The sequence below is a fragment of the Siphateles boraxobius genome, unplaced genomic scaffold (assembly GCF_051911475.1).
Source record: "Siphateles boraxobius isolate OS27281-9 unplaced genomic scaffold, OSU_SipBor_1 12, whole genome shotgun sequence".
Lineage (NCBI taxonomy): Eukaryota > Metazoa > Chordata > Actinopteri > Cypriniformes > Leuciscidae > Siphateles > Siphateles boraxobius.
Window position 1 is genome coordinate 8,555,543 of NW_027508722.1, and position 26,809 is coordinate 8,582,351.

At 38.6% G+C, this 26,809-nt stretch overlaps 1 protein-coding gene across 1 annotated transcript in view; it reads right to left on the reverse strand.

Annotated features, from left to right (window-relative positions):
* cdkal1 (CDK5 regulatory subunit associated protein 1-like 1) overlaps positions 1–26,809 on the reverse strand; it is a 462,830-nt gene that overhangs the window by 194,113 nt on the left and 241,908 nt on the right. The window contains exon 8 of the mRNA XM_077207373.1: positions 14,865–14,968. Coding sequence (XP_077063488.1) covers positions 14,865–14,968 — 104 coding nt within the window. The remainder of the gene's footprint in view (positions 1–14,864; positions 14,969–26,809) is intronic.

Here is a 26,809-nt window from a genome sequence, read left to right on the forward strand (position 1 = left end):
GTTTGGTGCTGTTTTAATGTACCCAAGTGTACCTAAATTTAAAAAGAGTTTGATATACATGTTTGTGGCTCTTAATTTCTTTTTATTAATTAACCACTTGTAAACTTATGTTCAATGTCTTTTTTATAAATATAGGATTTTTATGAAATCTATATTCATTGAGTCAAATTGAAAATCGAATTTAAAATCAATTTAAGAATCGAAATCGAATTGAGAGCTTGCGAATCAAAATCAAATGGGAACATCTGAATCGATACCCAGCCCTACAAATAAAACATTTCACAGCAGTGAACAGTGTCAGGTAGTTTTAGGATGAGGGACAGTGACAATCTAGCGGTATAAATCACTTTCTTACCAGAGCAGTAGTGAGGGTGAGGAATGATTATGACCACATACTGATAAACAGCACACCAATTCCTCAAAAGCTCAGAGTTCCTCAAAACACTCAGTTACAACTTCAAGTATTTACATTCCAGATGAACATAACATGATTATTAGGTACCAACCTCAACACCACAATGATAAGCTGGTCTGGGTGGTTTTTATGGTGTTGCTATGTGGTTGCTTGGATCTTTTTAAAATAGATATTTCTTCAAAAAAATAAATAATAATTTGCTCACAAATCCTGATTTTAATGTCAAAACAAGGACAATCAATCGTCTCCCAAGCACAGAAACCCTCATTGCCTCAGATCATAAATTCAGAGACACGGAGATATCAGTAGCCTAAACATCAGCTTTGGAAGGAACATGAGGGTGTTAGACATATAATGTAACATGTGACCCTCAGCACTGGCAGCGAGAGGAGTTGTTCCATGGAGGACTCAGGTTAGTTTCCTGGTTAAGTGTTCATGAAAAGCGAAAGCACAACAGGTATTCAGGCGGCTCCAGCAGCCTCATGCGTCTCAGTGTTTTTACACAGCCGTGAGGAGACTCCTCTCACATTTCACAGTGAAGCCATGGGCACAGCTGTGTTTTTGGTAAAAATCAAACCCCTGCATGCGCTGGATTATTAGAGGGGTTAGTGTACTAAAGAGTGTGTGTGTGTGTAAACATGACATTGAGATAAAGGACAGCTTGCCAGGCATGGCCAGGTCTGCCCTGGCGTTTCCCTGAATTAGCCATTTCACATAACAAATGTTTACATAGTTTACAAGACAAAATAATAGCCAAATTTACACAAATTAACCAATGCAAAAGTTTAGATACCCTTAATTCTTAATACTGTGATAAATTATCCAGCTGTTTTTATGCTTTGTGATAGTTGTTCATGAGTATGTTTGTCCAGACCAGTTAAACTATCCACTATTGTTCAGGAAAATGTTCCTGCTCCAGCACATTCTTTGGTATTCCAGTATATTGAGATCCATGATATGATATTGAAATTCATCTTTCACAAGGAGGATGATTAAGGAACTGATTAAGGAATTAATAAAAAACTATTAAAATGCTGAAAATGTTGACTGATGCTCAAAAAGGCATGATGCATTATGAAATGTAAGTATAATTCATGTATAACAGGATGATCGGTGTAAAATGTTCTTGGTCTGTTGGGAAACGTAAATATCTTACGTAGAATCTAGAGGATAGTACTAAAAAACATAAGATCTTTAAACTAAAAAACAATTTCCAACAATCATGTGTTTTCCAACAATCAGCTCTTAATGTAGTGCGTGCTGCCTTTAGCATCAGTGAGTGTTTGCAGCTTTTGATCATCCAGGTTACAGCACACAGTATTAAGAATCAATACTGTATACAGTATTAAGAACTAAGAAGCATTTGCTGAACCGCTGCCCCATCAACATTTGCATTAGAACTTTATGTGTAAAGTATGTCCCTTTTTAACAAAACAAAAAGCTCATTACTGGACACGCCATCACCATGTTAAAGGGACATTGTGTAGGAATTTCTCCCATCTAGCTGTGAAATTGTATTTTGCATTCAAACGAATTGTGCTCATCAGCGCCTCGCTTTTTCAAATGCGTGTTATATCTACGGTAGCTGTTATGTACCAAAAAGCTACGACATATCTTCTAATAGCACTTTGTCGAGTTTTCCTTCGGGTGAACAGGTTTGTTATTTCAAACAAACTGCAACTTGACACAACGAACATGAATAATAACAGTGCAATGCAGACTTTTAAAATAGCCGGGGCAGTGACAAGTGCCTCTCACTGCTCTGCTCCTCCGTTTCTGCTGTTTTCAGTCACGTGACGCTGGCTCTGAACGAAAACACGTTGTGGAAATGTGTTGGCCTAGTACTTTTTGACCCTCTCTGCTATTATAGTTTTTCAAGATGGCGGAACGGCATGGAAGCCTCCGTGGACCTACCCGTCAAATGTATATAAAGATAATAAATTATTCGTATGTGTACACCATTGAGGACATACTTATGAATAAAAATATTGATTTTAGATAATAAAATGCCTAAAAACTACACATTGTCCCTTTAAGCTGATCCTTTAACCAATTTCCCAGAATGACTAGAAGAGCAGCTGCAGCCCAAGACTCAACTTGAAAAAACACCTGCATGTAAGCTCAAAGATTATTATTATTATTATTAATTATAATGATCATTAGGAAAACATATCTGAGTGCAGATGACATCAGAGTGTATGTCAGAGTGGATCATCTGAGCACGTGCAGAGATTCCCCACAATCATCAGCTGCCGATGGTTTCTCCAGAGCGAGAGGCAAACAGAGACCAGTCAGTCGAAGCAGGTCTCCCTGTCGCTATTAGCTTCTGCTTTAACTTTAAACTCAGAGCTGAGGCATCATGGGTAATGCAACATATGGGAATCATGTTAACACATGCATTACTTGAGCAGTATTTGTGTTTCAGCACACATGCTATCTGATCACTAGACATGGGAAACAGAAGGAAAAGGTTTACAATAAAATCTCATTGCAGCTAAAATGATCAAATGGAGACGTGTTGAAAGAGATGATCACACAAAAAATAAAACTCTGTCATAATGCACTCGGCCTCACGTCACTTCATACCTGCATGACTTTATTTTATGAAATATGAAAGGAGACTGAGCAGCATGTCAAAGTTTTTACTTGCAGACAATCATTGAGAATGATGCTGTCCAACTTAACCAAAACAAATCAATAGTAGGAAAAAAATTTATTTACCACAATTCTTTCCTTGTGTCACAGTGTCAAAGCTTTTTAGCTTTTAGTCAGCTTTTTGTGTGAACTACTGTGTGTACACTGTACTAAACCAATGTGATGATCAGAAGTGCTTCATCTGTGAGCATGAGCAGTGCAGACACACAAGTCTGATCACACCATCAGCTGTCATCCAGTGAGAGCAGAGAGACGATGCTGTTCACACAGACACTGCTGTGCTCCTGTGTGTGTGTGTGTGTGTGTGTGTGTGTGTGTGTATGTGTGTGTGTTCTCTGTATGAACATCGAAGATCCAGTTCACACATCTATGATGAGCGGGGTTAAATCATGTGCTGGCACCATCATTTTCCAATCAACACGCAGCGTTTTACTCAGGCGTGAGAGGCACAAGCTTTCTCATGAAGCGCTTACGTAGAGGGAGAGAGAGAGAGAGAGAGAGAGAGAGAGAGAGAGAGAGAGAGAGAGAGAGAGAGAGAGAGAGAGAGAGAGAGAGAGAGAGAGAGAGAGAGAGAGAGAGAGAGAGAGAGAGAGAGAGAGACTCAACAAACTGATTTTACACTGGTTCTCATATGGCTTTGTTTAGAACTATTTTTGTTTGAAAAATAAAGCAAAAATTGCAAATTTAACACATTAATTTAATTAATTAGTTATGGAAAAATAGCGTGTTAAAAAAATGTACGCACCCAGACCTATGTAGTAAATCTTACATATCATGTAGTTGTTAATATTGTGATATATTTTACATACAATATTCTCTGTTTTTTATAATTTTTTCATAGGAAAACATTACCCATACCTGCCAACCTTGGAAATATTTTATATCAGTGAGTTGGTTGTTTCAAATTTGAACATTGCACGTTTTAAACAGGACATGCATTAGCTGAATAAACGTTAGCCAATACAAACATATTTATAGAAAATAGTTGACAATGAATAGACAGGAGTCCAATAATAGCTAAACGAATCACTTATTCTAAAAAGAATATCAAGTATATAAGTTTAGATGAATCCGAAATATGGGGCTGTGTTAACAGTAAAACGTCTGTCTTTTAACGAATTTTAAAAACATGGATGGATAATACAAAATGCTTTCTGACATTTTGACAGAAAAAACCCCAAACTAAAACAAAATTTAAACTTGAAGCCCGTCAATTTACAATTATCTTCTCTCTGTGCGCGCGGTCTGTGTTTGTGAGAGAGAGCTCGCGCAGCACTGATACAACGGTACTTTTTAATCCATAAGTAACTAATACGCTAGTATTCATACAAAATAATTATGTAACATAATTAGGTAGTTATTATTAACACAATAACATAACACATGCAGACTACGTTTCTCAACACTGAGAATGAATAAATAAACGCCTGTTTCTCAGACTCGTGCTTATCAGTAATCCACAAATTACAAAACTTTCATAATCACTAAGCCATAGCGATTTAGAATTTTATTTAGATTTATTGTTTATTTAGATTTAAAATGCATACTTAAGCATTTTCTAATTTGCATGGCTGAATGATGTTTTCCTCTTATCTGAGTGACCATGAATGAAGGAGTATTTTAATCCATACGATCACTCCCGTATGATCATCGAATCCAGATTAAGTTAACTAAAAACAATATTTCAACTTTCCACATCCACCCCAGCCCGTTTACCTTCAAGAGTCAGAAGTGCTGTGACTACAGTACTGTCCTCGCTGATGAACTCAGTCAGACTGCGGGCCGCGGGAGTAGAAGAGGATCGAGCGGGATTCTTTATTGCTGCCGATTTTCAGTCTCTTTTTAAAGATAGGCCTTACGCATCTGTCAATCATCCCCGCTTGCTATTTGTTGAATGAACCCAGAGCTATGATTGGTCGAACTCCGCTTCTTTTGCTGTTGCTTGATTTGAGGACTGTGCGTGCACAGAAGCGTCACCAGGTTTTTGCATAGTTTAGAGTGATAAATCGTACCACCGTACTTTGAGGTCAAAATGCGTACCCGCTACGCAAAATGCGTACAGGTCTGCATTACCTATAAAGGCAACACACAGCAGTGTTTCGTTTCTGAATGAATACGCATTATGAATGAATCAATCAGGTTAACCAATGATTCAATGGCCAATTCATAAAGGGAGCCATTAGGTGTGTTTGTTCTCTCTGTCATCCGTTTAGGGTCATTGAGGTTAGTGTGACACTTCTGCTCTGTGAACTTAGATCTCCTCCACCTCATCTCACAGTTCTGCACTCTGAGGTTGGCTGTTTGTCTGACTTAATGTTATACCTTTATCACATTCTGTACATACATTATACATCAATAACAGTTACTAAATAGTACTGCCTGCAATAATAATACTATGGTAGTCATTTTTAAGTGTTATTGATGTATAATGTATGTACAGAATGTGATAAAGGTATAACATACAGTCAGACAAACAGCCAACCTCAGAGTGCAACTGTGAGATGAGGTGGAGGAGGAGATCTAAGTTCACAGAGCAGAAGTCACACTAACCTCAATGACCCTAAACAGATGACAGAGAGAACTGATGAAGCCCTCAGTGTAAGTCACCGCTGACCCCTGCTGGAGGACACAGGAACTGTGCATCATTCCCCCACCACAAACACACTAGAACACGCTCCTCAAAAACACCCCACCACAGAGATGCTGCTGCTGCTCTAGCATGTGAGCAATTGTTATGTGCCTGCACACACCCCATGATGTTCAAACTGAAGTTCAGATGCAAGTCCAGAATCCACAGCTCGAACACACTTTTGGTCCACTACTAGCCCCTCATAAACTGGGCTTTTGACCTCTGACACATAATTAAACCTCATGCTCTACTTTTAAGCAGACAGAGCTGAAATTTGAACACACATGAGCCCACAGGCTGACGCGACTCCTCAGACCCCACAATGCCCCTGTGTGAGCACATTTCAGCGGTGCTCAGGTGAGTCAGTGGCAGAGACAGAATGTAATACAAAAGCATTATTTACTATATATTTCTAGATGCATTTTTTTTTTTTATCTTTATAAGGTCACATTTTTTGTCAAATTCTTTAATGTAATCATTATCTTGACTTAATATAACTAAAAGCTGTTACCAATAAAAATCCAGCTCAGTTCTGGCATGAAAGGACTTACACTGCAATTAAAAAGTGCATAATTAATGTTATGAAATGAATGCTTTAAATTGAAAATTTTGAATATAAAAATATGGAAACTAGACTTGCTTCAATAGTCAGTGTTGACGGTGTTACACGGCACCGCCCCCAACTGTCGATTTAATATTTTTTTTTTTTTTATAAAATCATTTAGTTCAGTTAGAGAACAGACACTACAATTAAAAACTAAACGTGTCTGCTTAATAAATTGTACGCTGAACGAGAGTCGCAGCACAGATCAGCAGCAGGAGTCAGATTTTATTTATCACGAGAGTGAGGAGCTGACTGACAAGATGATGGTGGAATATTTGGGGTCAAAGCGAAATGTTAAAGAGACTATTTAAGCGAATTTGTCATTGTACTGTTTTGCGTTTTTCATTAAGAATAATAGGCTAATGAACTTACCATTCAAGCAATCCACCCCCGAATTGGCACTAGTTTGAAAGCGAAACTAAAATGTGCACTGCCGCACATGTCCACGGGTGCGGAGCAAGCAGAACAGAGCCCTGCACCATTATGAATGCCCGTGTGGACACTCGCATTTAACTTTTGCCTTCAAATTTTGCCTTTAAAAGCCCCCGTCTGTGATACCGGTTTTACCGGGTTTGTCACACGTCGATTAACCGGTGGGAAAATATCCTCACCGTCACATCCCTAATGGAAAAATTCATTAAACTACAACTGTCAGTAGGTGGCACCAAGTCACTGTCATAATGAGGGGGTCATCGAATCATTCACTCAACCGATTCATTCAAAAACATGGATTCAATCAGTAACGAAACAAGCTAAGCTTCTGCTGTGGCTTTGTTTAGAACTATTTTCGTTTGGAAAAACAGCTAAAAAAATCAATATTATGTCTAAACTAAGTATGTTGTATAAAATCATATTTGCAATAATGCGTCAAGAGAGCTAATGCAATAGTTTACAGACAGTATGAGATGTAAATAGCGACTGTATAATGAAGGATGATTGGATATTTTTATTATTAACTTGTGCTTACTTAACTCAAAAATCACGATTGGCCAGCTACAGAGAAACTGGTAGCCAGGCAACAGACAAATGACCAATCCTGAGTGGCGACGTCACCACATGCATTCTACTGTACCAGCACAGTTTAACAAGGTTGGCCAAGCGTGTAATCGTGCTGTGCCGAACCAGCTCAAGTAGAAAAGCAGCTATTCTGTCCATCACTTCCTGTCTTCTCTCCACTATGCAATAAAAAAATAAAAGAATACATAAAAAATAAAGTGTGTTATAAGTCACTTTGGATAAGAGTAGCAGCTAAATGACTCACAGTAAAACAGGAGATGCAATTAAATGAGCCGTACAGTCAGATGTATCCCACATTCTGAAGGAGCTTCCATGTAAGCTATCGGGTCTCAATAGATTGGGGGAAGGAGTGATAGGAAAGATGGATAGTGAACCAGAGAGAACAAGTGATTAAGAGACGGCAGTATACATACAGAGGCTACATAGAGGGCACAGCAGGTGGCATGCGTGCAGCACCTGTCCCTTCACCTGCAGCGGACACTTGAAGGCCACCTGGCAGAGAAGAATTACCACAACATCCCATTATAAGCCTTCTGTGCAACCTGCTGTGAGCTGAGAGCCCCATTCAACACTGAACCAGAGTGGGGGGGGGGAAGGAGAACTGAGACCCTCTCTGATTGTTCTTCTATGAAAGGGGCAGAAGGCGGACATGCTCCTGTGTGAGCTGATGCTGGCAGTGACATCAACAATGGCCAGCCAATGGGAGCAGCTGAATGCGTGTGTGGGTGGAGCTGAAGCACAGGTGTGCAGAGAGGAAGAGCTGCCTGTGTGTAACAGATCTGTGGCAATGGCACACAAGGACTGTAGCTAGTTCACCTAAAGCTCAGGAGCAAGTTTACTCGGCTCACGAGAGTGTGTGATGAAGATAAAACTGAAGAAAGCAAAAAGAATGATCCTTGGGAGAGAAACTTGTGTGACTTGACAAGAGAACAAGAGAGGAAGTCAAGCATTATAAGACACATGAGCATCTTTTCATCTTTAAAGAGAATCACCCAAGTACATCTTCACTCACTCACTCACGTTAAACGCTCAACATCTGACTGCTCATTCAACATGCAGCAAGAGCTCAAGACTGTTGATATTTACGTTCTGATCAGGACAGACAGACCAGCTACTGTATAAAAAGATCCTCATTTTCTGGAGAGTTATATCACAGACTCTACAATGAGAGAAACATATACAAACTACAACTGATAACACACATTACACATTAATATACAGGAGTTCATTCAGTGCAGCGCTGCACAGACCCTGCAATCATTCAGTGACTGGGACATAATATCAGTATTCCTTTAGCTCTAATGACTACACTTGTTTCTATGTGTGTCTGTCAAATAAGGTGGCCTTGAGAACCGTCTGCCAGCGTGCTTATTCACACAGAACTGCGGCTCGCAAACCAAACTTCAACTGTGTGATTGCTTGTCAACACATTTTCTGAGCCACTGCATAGAGCGGCACCAAGTGACAGAGGCGGGAAAGATCGCCCTGGAGTATTGATGAATGTGTGCACTACTCAGTGGTCATTATGCTTGCGTGTAATTGAAACTGGAGAGAGGCTTTTTCTTCCATGTTTTGTTCTAGAAGGGCAAAGGTCCATCACGGATTTAAGAGTCATGGGACAGTGGCCCCTCAAGTTGACCAAGGCAAGCGACACCTAACATGATACACATCATGATTCAAGACATCACAATGCATTACAATGTAACTGGATCGCAACAAACAGCCAGTGTGTCCGCAGATCTTCAGAGGACAGACATGCAAGGATATGAAGAATCTCTACAATCTCAAGGCCCACAATCTGGCCCAAAGGCCAGCTCTATCATGTAAATGACAGTTTTTTTCTGCTCGTCATAGACCACAGTGGAGCTCACGATGAGACAAACCTGAGAGATCAAACAGGACTAACGGTGCACTACTCAAACCCAACGGTAACCAACAGCAGTTTCAGATACACTCAAGCTGCTCAAAATGCTTTCTGAGGCACTCCTGAAAAAATAATTTTCACTCAGAGTCTGATGTAATGTGTGATGATGAGTATACGCTCTCCAGAGCTCATAGCTCATTTGACAGCCTTCGATTCATTCCTGTTAACTGGTCGGATCAAACTCATTCTTAACGAAGCCTTCTTAATGTCCGACAGGCATACAAACGATCGTGAATAAATGAGTAGCACTAAATAAATTATAACTTCTTAAAGTGCGTCATCAGTGGACAAGGTCGTTTCACATGCTATTAATATGTTCGTCTTAGCCTGCGTTTACCGCTACGATCAATAATCCTCCTGCAAAAATCCCTTTGAATGTGAGGACTGGCAGAAGAGCAAATATTATTAAGTCCAGGAGGCTCAAACTCAATCTAACCTTAATGTCCATCACTCCACCATGCAGTATACACCACCATTGGACTGGACTGAAACTTCAGAGTGTCCGTTCAGCAGACAATATAACCACAAAGAGAGAAAGACAAAGCAACATCACTCAAAGCTGATGTAGATCACAAACCAGCAATGACACAAATCAACCTAAATTCCAACTGACTCAGAACATATTGAATCATTCTGATCCACGCTGCAAACGATTGTGAAGAACTGTACGTGCAAACAGCGCGGGACTGATGCGTTTCTGAGATGTGGCTTCAGCATCGGGTGTAGACGTGTTTTCATGTCGAGGAATTCACTGGGACACGTTTGGGCCTAATGTAATAGTTGAAATGAAGTGTGGATGAATTCATCAAGAGCTGCAGTGACTCAAAATGAGCACAGAAGAATCATTTGCTGATGGGACTAAATCAAAACGCATAAGGTCAGTATATTTAACCACAGTAATTAAAGGTGATTCTCTACAGAATAATTTTTTGTTATGGTAGTTGAAAGTCTCCTCATATCCTGATAGCAATCACTATGTTAAGCGGTCTAAGAACACTGTCCTTCAGATGATGCATTAAACCATGTGTCCTGACTCTCTGTGGTGATTAAAAATCCCCGGCATCCTGGCCAAATTGGCCATTGGCCTCTGCCCATCATCATGGCCCTTCTAATCATCTCCATAATGATTGGCTTCATTACTCGGTCTCCTCTCCACCAATAAGCTGGTGTGTGGTGTTCACACCCTGACGAAACTTACCAATCCACAAAATTAACGGAATGCATAGCTGATTTAAAATAAAATAAAAATGGATGACTATTAATTTCCTACTACTTAATTCTGAGACAACAGAGATTCTAATTATTAGACAAAAAAACGTCCTCACATATTAACCTAGAAAACTGTCACGTGTCTAGTACCTGTAAACCCTCATTTTTCATCTTAAAAATACATTTAAATTATGTCATATGCTCTCAAAGACAAATGCGGAACAGACATCAAGGCTAGATTATTTTAATGTTATTATGGGTGGTATATTAGCTCGGCTCTATCAACACTGCATTGGCTCCCTATTAAACATTGTATACATTTTAAAATATTGCTTTTAAAAAAGCACTAAATGGTTTAGCTCCCCAGTACTTGAGTGAGCTCTTAACGCATTATAGTCCTTCACGTCTATTGCAATCTCAAAATTCCGGCCAGTTGATAATACCTAGAATATCAAAATCAACTGTTGGCGGTAGATCCTTTTCCTCTTAGCACCAAAACTTTGGAACAGTCTTGCTAACATTGTACAGGAAGCAGACACACTCTGTCAGTTCAAATCTAGACTAAAAACACATCTCTTTGACCTAGCATACACAACACATTATAGACTTCTATAATTCAATGTTAGGATGCATACTGTAGATTAGGTCTGCCGGAACCGGGAACACTTCCCATAAATCCTGATGTACTTGTTACATCATAAGAAGAATGGCATCTACGCTAATTTTAGTGTCTTTGTTTATCCCGAGGTTTTCCAGCAGCCTGCCGGATCCAGGCCGTTTCCAGATCTGACGAAGGACCTTCGCCTGGACCCAATGACAATGCAGTGCTGAAGTGCCAACTAGCCTCTCCCTATGGAGGATCCCTATACCACTCTACAGATAAAGCGTTGTGGAATTTTTCGGTTTGCATACCTACCCGAAGTGATAAAATAAATTAAAATTCTGCATCAAAATTTATAGAATTTATAGACAAGTCAAGTAGTTTGTTTAGGCATGGTTTGTAAGGAATTACAAACCTGCACACATATATTCAAACGTACATAACTACGGACTCAATTCTTAATGCGCATGTGAATGCCATCAGCGTCTATCACACGCGTTTAAAGTCTGTTTAGAGAGAACGGTGTCGTCTTAGCGGCCCCAATTTAATAACAAATGATCATTTAGACGGAAGTGAATCAATCAAAACTAACTTTAGCTGGAAAAATCATTATTCAAGAACCACTATAAAACCAAACCAATCTCTGTTACCTTAAATTGTATGTTAATCTCTGTAAAGCTGCTTTGAAACAATCTACATTGTTAAAAGCGCTATATAAATGAAGATGACTTGACTGGAATGAAGTTGGTTTGACGGACGTTCGATATTCGCCTATTTAGGGACCGTCTCTAAAGTTACATGCGGCAATGGATTAAACGTTTTTTAACTTCAATAGCGTTCGAAGACAATGATTTACAGTCATAAAACCTACTGTATATTGTTCACCCAGGTCTCAGGTATGATGCACATCGTTTAGATTTTTGATATGTATGACAATAAACTGTTAAATCATATGCAAATATTGATATGTATTTCACTACTTTATCAGTACAACTTATTCAGAACAGACCGACTAAAAAAGGGTGGAGGTGTTGCAATATATGTGAAAATATCGGTGTGTTTATAGGTGCAGACATGAGGCCATATTCGGTTGTGCAAAAAGAGGGCTTTAAAAACATGCTGAAAGTGCTTGAGCCACGTTACGACATCCCGTCGCCGACCCACTTCAGCGAAAAGATTGTGCATCTGTTTTTTATCGTGCATTAATGTTGCACTTTAAGTTGGTTTTCATTAATTATGTTAAGAAGATATTATGCCTTGTGCACTTTAAGTTGATTTTATATATTTTAATTAAATAATTTAAAAGTTTTAATAAACAAAAAGACAAAACTTGTGTTTATTTGTCTTGTCTTGTTTTTTTTTTTAATGCTGATCCGAAAAATTATCCGATCCGTGACTCTGATCCGAGAAACGATCCGAATCGTGAGTTTTTTGATCCGTTGCACCCCATTATAAATTTTCCAAGGCTTGTATCTTGGAACCTATTTCATGGTTTGCGTTCTCGAGCCACCACGCACTGTTTTGTGCAAATGAGCGGCCGGATCGCACTCAAAGTGAGACATTCAAACTGACCAATCAGAGGATGGAAACTTCCCTCACCATACTAAACATGTGACAATTAGCAGACCATTTATGTACACACCTTGACCTTCAGGTCTTGATAAACACCAACACCTCTTTGTCTTTAGGAATTCCAAATGGTCATTGTGGTAAGAAATAGAGGGGGGTTGAAACAGTAAAGCAAATGTCTTTCTTCATTTTCAAACATCTTTGATTATTTTCAACCCTACACATCCTATACTCCACTTCCATCAGTGTTTAATGTGCAGTAGTGCACATGCTCAGACAGGACTGCTCTTTGTCTCACACACTGTACGATCTGCTGCATACTACTGAAGCTTCTGTCAGATGTACACGGTCAACACTAGCAAACGTGTGGAGCACATGTGTCTGCTGTGACACCACGAGCACTCGCACAGTAATAGAGAAACACACACAAACACACACATCCATAAAAGGCACACGTTGCTCAATGCATTTCTGACGCTCAAACATCCCAAGTTCCTCTTGTAATAAGATGATGTTCTCATGGTCCGGACGGCCACAAACGGCCTGCTTACATGTCAAACTGACAAGGAGCCATGAGACATTACTGACACGTTCGTATAAACTAGGGCTGCAACTTTATTTTGATAATATATTTATTTAGATGATTTTGGTAATTAATATATCCCCAACTCTAATAAATTTGAGCCATAAATTCTGCCACTAATCTTTCAGCTTTTTACTAAAACATTTTATATCAAAAAAATACTTTACCAAAAAAAAAAAAAAAAAAGTGCCAAGAATTAAAAGGTATCTATCAGTAATGCAAACATCCATGAAGGCTGCATTGTCAGTCAATGGCTACGTTTACATGCAACCAAATAATCCGTTAGTAATTGGATTGACGGCTCAATCGGACTGAAAAGCCATCATGTAAACACCTAATCGATCCGATTGAAAGGGGTGGGTTATTCCTTTTCAAATCCGATCGAGAGAACATGTAAACACTTGATCGGATTGAAAACCGAAACTGAAAGAACTGTGCATGTGCAATGAAGTTGAAATAACGTGATGACGTATGACTCGCGGAACGAGCTGTTGACCCTTTTGAATAAAGTGTCTTATAAATGAGTGTCCTGTCATTCTAAAATTCTCCTTTCACTCAGCGTCTGTGAAGTGGAGCAGGACAACGTCCCACCAGTCCATGTTTCAGATTCTCATCCACAGGCGACTGGGTTTTGGGAGCGGGGAGGGGCATTTTTACTGCATGATTAATATAAGCAGAATGGCACAACGGTTCATATACTCATTGCCTCCAAATTATGACCAGAAATGAATAAATATTAAGTCTGCTGTTTAAAACAAATAAAGAACCAATGTAGGAGAATAGTTAGTATGCCCAAACAGCAAGAAACTCTGTATATTCTTGCAGTGTGCGCATGTCAAAAAATCCATTTCGATTTAAAGCTTGTGACATAAACGCGCACATCAACCCGATCACTTGTTTAGCGTTCATGAAAACACTACATTCAGATTCACCAATCGGAATGAATTCAGTCCGATTGAAACAAAAGTTGTGCATGTAAACGTAGCCAATGTTTGGGATTGACGGCAGCATTTGCTTACAGGTGTGAGTCTTAATATGTTTTGCGTTAAACATTCAGCAGATTAAAGAAGCTGTTTGAATACATATCTGTATGAATGAACATCTGAAGTCACACCTGTATAATCCCCATAGCGACAGTATCATGATAAAGATGTACAATTGAGAATATATTCTACATCATATAACGTCCACTGCTGTTCCTTTGATACACCGCATGTTTTCCCAGAATGCAGTTGTGAGCACCAAAAATGTCAGTTTGGGTCAAAAAAATAAAAGTTGTATAAAATAAAATAAAATAAAAAGCTGTATAAACAACCTTATAACGCATGATGCAATTCTAACCATTAGCATCTGCTTCAGGAGATGCATCAACATATTTACATAATCTGTGTTGTTTCAGCCCTAGCTCTCATATCATTCATAGAAATCATGGGCTGATCTCTGTCAGACGATTGAAGCTTATGTACTTCAGTAAATGTCATTAAACTATTGTGGTTGCGGTTTGCTCGGGTACTATTATAAATTGAACAATCTTAATGACACCTTTAAATTTAATTTAGACAAAGTAATTAGAGTAAATGTTAAGCAAACATCATTTCCATGTAGTATTTTGTGATCACTCTGACTTCAGAATTTAAAAATCAAACAGTCAGACTCACCCTGAAAAGACTGCCTGGCTCTCTCCACCAGCTCCTCTATGGGGTAACTGGCCAGATCCCCTCTGGCGTGTTTGGTTTTGCAGTATGTGCAAGCGTTCAGACAGCTGTGGAAGAGAGAGGAAATTATAAACATCATGACGGATATCAGTATGGCAACGCGTCTGAACACTCTGATTTCCCCATTTACTGCAGAGCAATCATTCTCCATAATATTTTGATTGGTAAAATACTAACAGAAATGTAAGTTGTCAGGGTGAGGTCTGGGTGAATCTTATGTCCATGTCATATTTCATACTTTGTTTTGCATAAAGGCAATGAACTTACTAAATATTGTATTTATTTGTGCTACTGCATGTCATTTGTTTATTTGATCTTTATTACGTGTCTTTTTTTGTTTGAAAAGTTTGAAAGCAGGCGTGTGCTGTGTGTAAGCTATTGTGCAATACGATTTCCACATTGTAAAAATAAAATGTGTGATCAAACATTTAGGTGAGACAATATTTTTTTTTTTATATCTACAAATTAAAAAAAAATATTCCCCACAATAGAGCCACCTGGGACATTGGGATGCGCGGTATACCGGTACTGCAAAAATACCGGTATATATTATATTTCAAACGGTACAATATCATAATTTTGTTCAATTCGGTATTTGATGCACTGTTGTTTCGAAGTTCACCGCTAGGCGGCAGTGCGCTACCTAAACTGACGCGGGTCACGCGAAACCGGCAAACGGTGACAACAGAGGAACACGATGGATCAAACGAATTTCTACACGCCCGAAATTAATAAATAGAGAGAGCAGTATGAGTGAAATAAGGCATTACTTTGCCAACAAAAGTAATGAGAAAAGTAAAGAAACAGATCTCAATGCACCACTCTGCAAACGGGGAGGCAACACATCAAATCTGCTTATAGCACTTGACTTAACCGTTGCTCATCTTGACTTGTTCAAAGAGTTCAGAGATCGACAGGTTAGTCCATCATTCAACTGATTTAATTTAGACTTTTATTGAACACTGAACAGCGCACATACGTAAGAGCTTATCAATTATATATGATACGGTAAACACGGAAGCTCAAATCTGCTTGCATGACACGCTATAGTAAAATGAATGGCATATTAGTGCCGCTGTGGCGACCCCTAGAGGAATAAGCCAAAGAGAGAGTAATAGTAGTAATATGAATATTACTAATATTACAATTAAGCTACATTTGTCAACATTCATTAGGTAACCTGACCTAACAGTATTATAGCATTTATTAATATATATCAATCAGTAATTAAATGACCTAGCAAATTAAATATACTAATACATGCTTAGCATGTTAACATTACTTTATAACAAAACCAAGATGAATAAATGCAATAAATGTTGATAATTCTCTGTTGATGCATGACAGCTAATGGTTTACATGTAATGTCATTATTCTATTATTATTAGTGGTGCTTGTCAAAGGCAAGGCATCACTATTGTTATTGTGTATACTTATTATTAGTGTGAATGCTTTCAAGCATTCACACTATTGAAATCCAAATCTTTATTATTATTCCGTATTCTTCCGTGGTCGCTTTCAACTCCTCTCTACTTTGTGCTACAAAAACCATTCAAGTATCAAAATGTTCAGCTTTTCAAGGACATGTGTGCTATTATTTTTCTTTTTTATAACTTTTATACTTTTTAAATTATTAATCTTTTTGTGCATTTTTTTTAACATGTAAGTCAATGGAGAATTCTTCAAATCCTGCTTTATGCTCCTTCTGCTTTCAAAGCCCAATACTTCTGCATACTTTCAGCTATTTTTGTCATTTCAACTTTAAAATGTTGAGAAATCTTTAAGCTATTAACGTTGTATTCAACTTTTTGAAATCTTTTATACTTTTTTCACAATCTCTACTTTAGTCTCATGAAGTTTTTCAAGCCGTTTCTCAGATTTTAATGGAAGCGGATGAGAGAGACTGTTCAGAGCTAGAGCACGTGATGTCATCTGCTAGAGTGAGCCAGCTTGAAAACTAATCGTAAAAAATAATTTTTAAATCGCTGGCCTGGCCACAATTTTAACTCTTCGGGCATGTAATTATACTTGAAACGTAGGTATTTTTGTTGTGCTTCCTCACGTGTGTTTAGTAAATCCCTCGGACTTACAGTTTTTCCTCTGTGTCCTTCCAAAGGACAAGAGTGACAGACAATCCTCCATTGGCAGCAATTATAAATTCAGGTCAAACTTTGGTCCGTAATGCTCTGATCACTAGTTTTTCAACTTGCCAAAGTGGTCTCTTTTTTCAACTCTATCCACACAAAAAATACATCACATCGTTCACAAAGGCCTTGTCTCGCTCACGGTCAGGTCATTTCGCCGATATAACCTATAGTTTTGTCTCTAGGGAGGTTTGTTCGAGGCCAAGTATCAGCGATTTTTGCCCTCTGTCTAAATAGGAAAGCTGATTGCACAGGCGATGTTGATTAGCACAGATCAAAGGGGCACAGATCAAAGGGAGACAAACATAATTGGTCCTGTGTTCTGATTGGTGCACAGTCACTGAGCTCTTTTCTGAAGGAACTTTACAGGTTTTTGTTGCATTTATGCTTCTGCTTCTCCTGTTCTCCCTCCCTCTTTCTTTCTCTTTGTAACTAATCTATCTTTCTTTCTTTCTTTCTTTCTTTCTTTCTTTCTTTCTACCTAATCCTTATTTCTTTCTTTCTACCTAATCTTTCTTTCTTTCTAACTAATCCATCTTTCTTTCTTTCTAACTAATCCTTCTTTCTTTTTCTTTCTTTCTTTCTTTCTTTCTTTCTTTCTTTCTTTCTTTCTTTCTTTCTTTCTTTCTTTCTTTCTCTCTTTCTTTCTACCTAATCTTTCTTTCTTTCTTTCTACCTAATCTTTCTTTCTTTCTAACTAATCCATCTTTCTTTCTTTCTAACTAATCCTTCTTTCTTTTTCTTTCTTTTTCTTTCTCTTTCTTTCTTTCTTTCTTTCTTTCTTTCTTTCTTTCTTTCTTTCTATCTTTCTTTCTTTCTTTCTACCTAATCTTTCTTTCTTTCTACCTAATCTCCTTCTTTCTAACTAATCCATCTTTCTTTCTTTCTAACTAATCCTTCTTTCTTTTTCTTTCTTTCTTTTTTTCTTTCTTTCTACCTAATCTTTCTTTCTTTGTAACTAATCCATATTTCTCTCTTTCTAACTAATCCATCTTTCTTTCTTTCTAACTAATCCTTCTTTCTTTTTCTTTCTTTCTTTCTACCTAATCTTTCTTTCTTTCTTTCTACCTAATCTTTCTTTCTTTGTAACTAATCCATCTTTCTTTCTTTGTAACTAATCCATCTTTCTTTCTTTCTAACTAATCCATCTTTCTTTCTCTTTGTTTCTTTCTTTGTTTCTTTCTTTCTTTCTTTCTTTGCATTTCAGTTAAGCATTTTAAGCATTCACACGCATGTTCCGCAGGAAATGCTCTGTTTCTAGTTAGTGGTGCTTGCCTATGGCAAAGCAACACTAGTGTTATTGTGCATACTTATTAGTGGTGCTTGCCTATGGCAAAGCAACACTAGTGTTATTGTGCATACTTATTATTAGTGGTGCTTGCCTATGGCATTTCCCATGAAATGGGCCGTCCTACACCATAGAAACCGCTTTTATATTGAACATAACTCTGGATCACAGTGTCGTAGAGACAAAGGGGCGGGCTCATTTTACTCAGACGGCCAATCAGTCTCTCAGGATCATTGTGAAGCTATCTAGCCACGCCCTAGCAACCATTTAGAGCTCCTTAGCAACAAGTTCCATAGACTTCCATCGAAACAGATCAAAGGGATATCTCAGAATATAAGAGTCATAGAAACATGAGGGTGGGCTCGTTTGACTCGGGGCAGCAAACAGCCAATCCTGAATCACCTCAACACTTACTGGCCACGCCCTAGCAACCATTGTCAAGCACCTTAGCAACCAAAATCCAAACAGGGATATCTTCCATTCTGAATGTCACAGAGGCATGGGAGTTGGTTTATATCATTTATACTGACAAGCAGCCTTTGGAGTTTCATGATTGGCAGCTGCCAAGCCACTCCCTAGCAACCAAACAGAGTACCCTAGCAACCATTTTGCAAGACCTACATCTCTACATCAGAACATCGTATAGAGATGGGGGTTGGTTTATATCATTCATACTGACAAGCAGCCTTTGGAGTTTCATCATTGGCAGCTGCCAAGCCACTCCCTAGCAACCAAACAGAGTACCCTAGCAACCATTTTGCAAGACCTGCATCTCTGCATCAGAAGATCGTATAGAGATGGGGGTTGGCTCTTTTGACTCATGCTAGCAAACGGGACTTGCTACATCCTACACATGCTAGCAGTGAATAGCTACATGCTAATATTGATTAGCTAAGTGCTAAATCATGCCAATAAAATGCTACAAACTCAACAGTAACCATCTTTGACAACTACCAACCACCTAGTAACACCATAGCAACCACCCAGATTACCCTAGCAAAACCCTAGCAACCACCCAGAACACCCTAGCAACTGCCTAGCAACGCCCTAGCAACCACCCAGAACACCCTACCAACAGCCTAGCAACCACCCAGGATACCCTATCAATGCCCTAGCAACCACTCAGATTACCCTAGCAACCGCCTAGCAACGCCCTAGCAACCATCCAGAATACCCTAGCAACACCATAGCAACCACCCAGAACACCCTAGCAACACCCTAGCAACCACCCAGAACACCCTAGCAACCGCCTAGCAACACCATAGCAACCACCCAGAATACCCAGAATACCCTAGCAACCGCCTAGCAACACCATAGCAACTACCCAGAACACCCTAGCAACTGCCTAGCAACACCCTAGCAACCACCAGAACACCCTAGCAACCGCCTAGCAACACCATAGCAACCGCTCAGAATACCCTAGCAACCGCCTAGCAACCACCCAGAATACCCTAGCAACCGCCTAGCAACACCATTGCAACCACCCAGAACACCATAGCAACCGCCTAGCAACACCCTAGTAACCACCCAGAATACCCTAGCAACCTCCTAGCAACACCATAGCAACTACCCTAGCAACACCCTAGCAACTGCCTAGCAACACCCTAGCAACCACCCAGAACACCCTAGCAACCGCCTAGCAACACCATAGCAACCACCCAGAATACCCTGGCAACCGCCTAGCAACGCCCTACCAACCGAGTGGCGAGTTTTGCCACTGCAAGCACCACTTCACATTTTCTTCTGGAAATGTACATTCTAGTTATACTTATTCTTATTATTCTGGACAAAGTTTGGCGCGTAACTCGTCCCGCAAATTTTGTCACAGACCCCTGAGTGAGGCGTCAAATCGTGCGGCTCATTGAGGAGAGGTGTGCTATGACTTTTCTAAGCGATCGGGTGTACGATGTTCGCACAGCGGACGAAAAAGCGGCCAAAAAAATCCCATTGACTTAACATTGCGGAATGTTCAGAATTTCAAATCCCAACCGACTTTTTCACACAAACAGACACAAAGGGCCTGACACCCCTGCATTTCTCTCCCTCTCTCTCTCCCTCAGAGGATTTATATTATCAAGCAGCCAATAAGTAATGGTCTAAAATCTTCATAGCCTCAATCTAGCAACCAATTACAGCACCCTAGCAACCGTAGGCACTACGATTTTAAGAACTCTATAATAACTCTATAGTAACTATCTTTTACTATGTTATAAAAAATACATGATGACATCACAGACCCCTGAGAAAGGCGTCAAATCGTGTGGCTTATTGAGGAGAGGTGTGCTACATCTTTTCTAAGAGATCGGGGGTACGGTAATTGCCCCAGGGGCAAAAAAGCGCCCAAAAAAATCCCATAGACTTAACTCTCTGGGGTCGAGAAACGCGCCGGCGCGTTTTGCTGTTTTTTTTCCACATAGCAACAACATAGACTTAAAATACTCCGTCATTTTTGGTCATATAAATAAAATCAACACATGATTATAAACTATAGAGGGTCTTCTTTTTTTTTGTGTACACTCACATTAACATCAAAACCGTGTGCTTTTGTAAAATGAAGAAAATAAACAGGGTGTGCTTTCTGCCTCTCTGTCTCCGTTAAATTTTTTTCTGGTGCATGTCTCTAAACTTAAACAAAGCTCAGTGAATACTATTCACACAAGCACGAGCAATATATCTTTATTATCATTTAAGTTTGTACTTTTAAAATATCTAATTCAAAACTAAAATAAATATTCTCTGTTTATGTAATCTATTAAAAAAGAGAGAGGTGTCAGCCGATCTCATTATCGTTCTCTTAGCTCATTATTCTGCTAATCTGACACGCCCACGGAGAGCGCGCGGTATTCAAACGCAAATGATCTGAAGCAACACATGCAAAGTGTAAACGCCCCTCATAAACGCGATAACACAATAAATGTAATCATCAGATTAATGTACTATTTCTTCTTGCGAGGCTGTGTGAGGAATAATCCTGGGACATTTACCTCAGAACATGTACTGTTTTTTTTTCACTTCGAGGAGCAACGGATCCATCTGATACGTTTTTTTTTTTATTATTGTTCTAATCGCGATATCATAGTGTATGTAAACCGCAAAAAGACTGTTTAAATATGAATCGCGTCTGTGTGTGAATGAATAAACTGAACAGTTTTTACCAAACCCTATTGCTATACTGAGATGAGTAAAAATCGACTGAAATATGTTGAAATAACGTTAAAATGTCTTTGTATTAGCAACGTATTAAACTGCAAATTAATATGTATGCCCTAATATAGGCTCATAAAAACAAAAAACGACATGCCTATGTTACAGACGAAATATGAAAGACAACACTTCGTCGACTAGTTTTGGATAGATTATTAACTGTTTACTGTAAACTAGACTACTGCCACATTGAATAAGCTTTTGTTCACCAATTTCTGCTCAAATGTTATATATTAGGCTATGTTTGTTTTGTCAAAAATAAAGTCATCAACTAGGATGCTATTATAGTGTTTGTTCCAATGTAGGCTTTATTCAAACTAATGAATCCTTAACTTTGAAATATGTATGATAAAATGTATACTTTAGTTTTTACAAAGAAATATGAAATATCCATCTGAGAAGTAAGTTTTTTTATTAGTGTTCTAATTGCGATATCAGTGTATGTAAACCGCAAAAAGACTGTTTAAATATGAATCGCGTCTGTGTGTGAATGAATAAACTGAACAGTTTTTACCAAACCCTATTGCTATACTGAGATGAGTGAAAATCGACCGAAATATGTTGAAATAACGTTAAAATTTCTTTGTATTAGCAACGTATTAAACTGCAAATATGCCCTATTTATATGCCCTAATATAGGCTATCATAAAAACAACAAACGATATGCCTATGTTACAGAAGAAATATGAAAGACAACATTTCGTTGACTAGTTTTGGATAGATTATCAACTGTTTACTGTAGCCTAAACTATAGACTACTGCCACATTGAATAAGCTTTTGTTCACCAATTTCTGCTCAAATGTTAAATATATTAGGCTATGTTTGTTTTGTCAAAAATAAAGTCATCAACTAGGATGCTATTATAGTGTTTGTTCCAATGTAGGCTTTATTCAAACTAATGAATCCTTAACTTCGAAATATGTATGATAAAATTTATACTTTAGTTTTTACAAAGAAATATTACACTTGAAATATTGTTATTTTAATTGTTGCTGTAATTGTAACCTTTTTAATAAAATAGCAAATAATATATTTACAAGGTAGATGTAAACAAAATCTTAAAAGGTCAATATAAGCCTTCTCTTCAAATTATTTGTATTGTGTTTTATTAGTAACAAATTTGGGGAGAGGATACATATCCAAAACTTTCTGAAAATACAGTATGAGAATTAACTACAAAATTACTAGAAATGTTCACCTTGGATATTATACAATTTGCAAGCAAAAATACAAGTGGAAAAATACTATTTTTTTATAGATGTTTCCAACTGTGAACCAATTTTGTAGTATATATACACATTTCTTTTCTTGTGTCCTTGTATTCTTTCTTGTGGCTCAGTGACACACATGTGAAAAGCTCATTATGCAGGCTCATTAAGCAGGTCTTTTGTCTTCTCAGGTGTGAATCAGACCATTATACATGAGTCACGCCCATTTCGCATATTGCCTTTCCAAACAAAAAGTGTTTTACTAAATTTAAATCAATGGATTGTTTTATGTGAATGATTTGGAAGGATGATTTTCAGATCATTTTGAAGCAAAAATCCTAGGCGAGAACATCCATTAGTCAAAAGTCTTGTGGACACATATTTAGTATGTGTTTTGTGGCCTTATTTCAGAGACTTTAAGTTTTAGTTTTTTCAATAACCATGCATAAACAATATTCTCTCAAAAATACAAACATGTACATACATCTTGCTAACATATTATGGTAGCCCTGTTTGTGCTATATAGAGTGAATTTACACCTTTGCCATTAACATGTTTATAAATAACTGAAAAAAGCACAAATGTTAGAGCATGTCAGAACACCTCCAGGACCCCAAAAACACATAGGACCCCAGAGGGTTAACATTGCAACAAATTTTGACGAGTCATAGCTCAGAAATCAGATTCACAGAAACGTGTGATTTGCCACATTTGAAAAGGCTGACAGGTTCTGTAAGAACATATCTCACAATGGGGTAAAAGTTGCACCCCTGGGGGTCAGGAGCTGCTCAAAGTTGCCCCATTGACTTACTATGGTGTAGGACGGCCCATGAAATGGGCCGTTCTACACATTGCATAGGGATTTTGTATTGAACATAGCTCTGGATCACAGTGTCATAGAGACAAGGGGACGGGCTCATTTTACTCAGATGACCAATCAGTCTCTCAGGATCATTGTGAAGCTATTAAGCCACGCCCTAGCAACAATTTAGAGCACCTTAGCAACAAGTTCCATAGACTTCTATTGAAAGAGATCAAAAGGATATCTCCGGATAGAAGTGTCATAGAAACACAAGGGTGGACTCGTTTGACTCGGGGCAGTAAACAACCAATAATGAATCACCTCAACACTACGTAGCCCCTGCCTAGCAACTTTTGTCGAGCACCTTAGCAACTAAAATCTATAGAGGGATATCTTCCATTCTGAATGTCACAGAGGCATGGGAGTTGGTTTATATCAATCATACTGACAAGCAACCTTTGGACTTTGATGACTGGCAGCTGCCAAGCCATTCCCTAGCAACCAAAGAGTACCCTAGCAACCATTTTGCAAGACCTATATCTCTGCATCAGAACATCGTATAGAGATGTGGTTTGGCTCTTTTGACTCATGCTAGCAAACAGGGCTTCCAACATGCTACACATGATAGCTGTGAATAGCTACATGCTAATAGCGATTAGGTAAGTGCTAAATCATGCCAAGAAAGTGCTAAGAACTCCAATAGTAACCATCTGTGACAACTACCAACCACCTAGTAACACCATAGCAACCACCCAGAATACCTTAGCAACCACCTAGCAACATCCTAGCAACCACCCAGAATACCCTAGCAACCGCCTAGCAACTCCATAGCAACCACCCAAAATTCCAAAATACCCAGAATACCCTAGCAACCACCCAGGACACCCTAGCAACCGCCTAAGAACGCCCTAGCAACCACCCAGAATACCCTAGCAACCACCTAAGAACGCCCTAGCAACCACCCAGAATACCCTAGCAACCACCTAGCAACACCATAGCAACCATCCAGAATACCCTAGCAACCGCCTAGCAACGCCCTAGCAACCACCCAAAATACCCTAGCAACCAACCAGAACACCCTAGCAACCACCCAAAACACCCTAGCAACCACTCAGAACACCTTAGCAACGCCCTAGCAACCACCTGAACAACATGAATAAGCCATATCTCAGCACCAGAACATAGTACAGACATGTTTGTTGGCTCGTATGCAATCATGTACCACACCCTGGCAACCGAGTGGCGAGTTTTGCCACTGCAAGCACCACTTCACATTTTCTTCCAGAAATGTACATTCTAGTTATTATTATTATTATATGTTAATCTATTATTATAGATATTAATCTATTTTAATTGTATAATTTCAGGGTTTTTTTTTTTCAAAATCAAAATTTAGCCTACTGTAAGTTCCCCGACTGAATTATTATTATTATTTTTTTTACATTTTGATACCTTTTCTTTGCACATTTTGGTAGTGGAGAGTTTCAAGCAGTGTTTTTTAAGTGTCACTTAAAATGAGATTTTTTTTTTTTTTTTTTTTTACCTGTGGTATCGATTTAGTATCGATACCGAGGTATTAGGTTCTGGTATCGTACTGATACCAAAATTGTGGTATCGAGCCATCCCTAATGGGACATTTCCACCATTTTCCAAAACAAAATTCAGGCCCAGAGGTAAAAAAAAATCCTATTTGTACCATCCCTATTAATAATGCTACATGATAAAAATAAGGCTTCAAATAGTTTAGCCGATACTGCTTCCTGTGATCGGTGATCAGTCCCAAAAATATTGATCTGGTCTCTTTTTCCACTGTAGTTTCTCCCATCAACTCTGCGGTATCAGTGAAACACACACATTATGCTCTACAGATAAAACTAAATGAAAATTTATGTTATTTACTGCAATATTTTATTTATTTATCCTTTATTTAACCAGAAATATCCCATTGAGATATCACAATCTCTTCTTCCAGGGAGACCTGGTCAAGACGGCAGCACATAGAGTTTCAAATAATAATAAAAAACAAGTACAAAACAGTACTCAAACAAAACAGTTGATAAAAATAGGGTCAAGCAAATCACTTACAAGACTCTTGTAAAGCAGGTTTCAAAATACATTTAAAAGTATTTAAAGGTGTCAAAAACTCCAGTTTAAGTATATTTTGCAACTCATTCCATGCCCAAGGGGCATAAAAGGAAAAATCATGTTTACCAAATTCTGAGGATACCTTTTGGACTTTTAGTCGAAGGTGAAACTGAGATCTTGTACCATAACTGTTTGTATAAAATGGTAAGAGCTTAGAAATATAAGCCGGCAATTTACCTAAAAGGGCCTTTGCAATAAATATATACACACTGGTATGCAAATATATACTTTATTGTAAAGAGTACCCTGCTAAAGATTCCTAAAGTATACATTGATTCTGCACGACACACAAAACGCAACGCTGCATGATAGAGTCCAGTTACCTTAATAAAGACAAAGGCACATGCATAAAAAAACAAGTCACCATAGTTACAGATAAAAAAGTATTCTCCACAAATTTCTTTCAAGCTTCATTGGGAAAGATATTTTTTAAGCAATAAAGGAGACCCAATTTTGGCTTAATCTTAAGCAAATTATCAATGTGAACATTAAAAGCTAGTTTTTCGTCCAACCATATGCCTAAATATTTATAAGAGCTAATTCTTTCAATATGTGTGCCATCTAAAGTTGAAATGGTCACATATGTTTTCTTATGACGCTTTTCCACTGCATGGTACGGCTAGGTACGGCTCAGTACGGCTCGTTACGGCTCAGTACGGTTCGGCTGGCTTTGCTTTTCCACTGCGTGGTACGACTCGGCTCGGCGCGGCACGGCTCGGTTCACTTAAGGTCGGTTGCTTTTCCACTGCAGTTAGTACCGCTTCAAAATGGGTGGGATTATGACTGATCGTTATGGTTTATCCGCTCCTCGGCAACCAACGAGAGGAACGTCTGCACTTCTCGTCCACTGACCACGATTCAGCCATTTCTTTTTTGGAAGTTTTTTTTCTTCAACCAAGTCAAGCAAGTAGTTTTAAAACAGGTGCTACAGCGGTGGCTGTTACTGGCTATTTAAATCCAGCGGGTTTGATGTCTCGCAAATACAATGACGCTGGTAGTGACGATTCTGTCTGTCTGACCAATCAGTGACCTGGAGTGTTTACACCTCACATTTTAGTATCGGTACGGTACGCTTGGAACCTCAACAGAGGTGGTA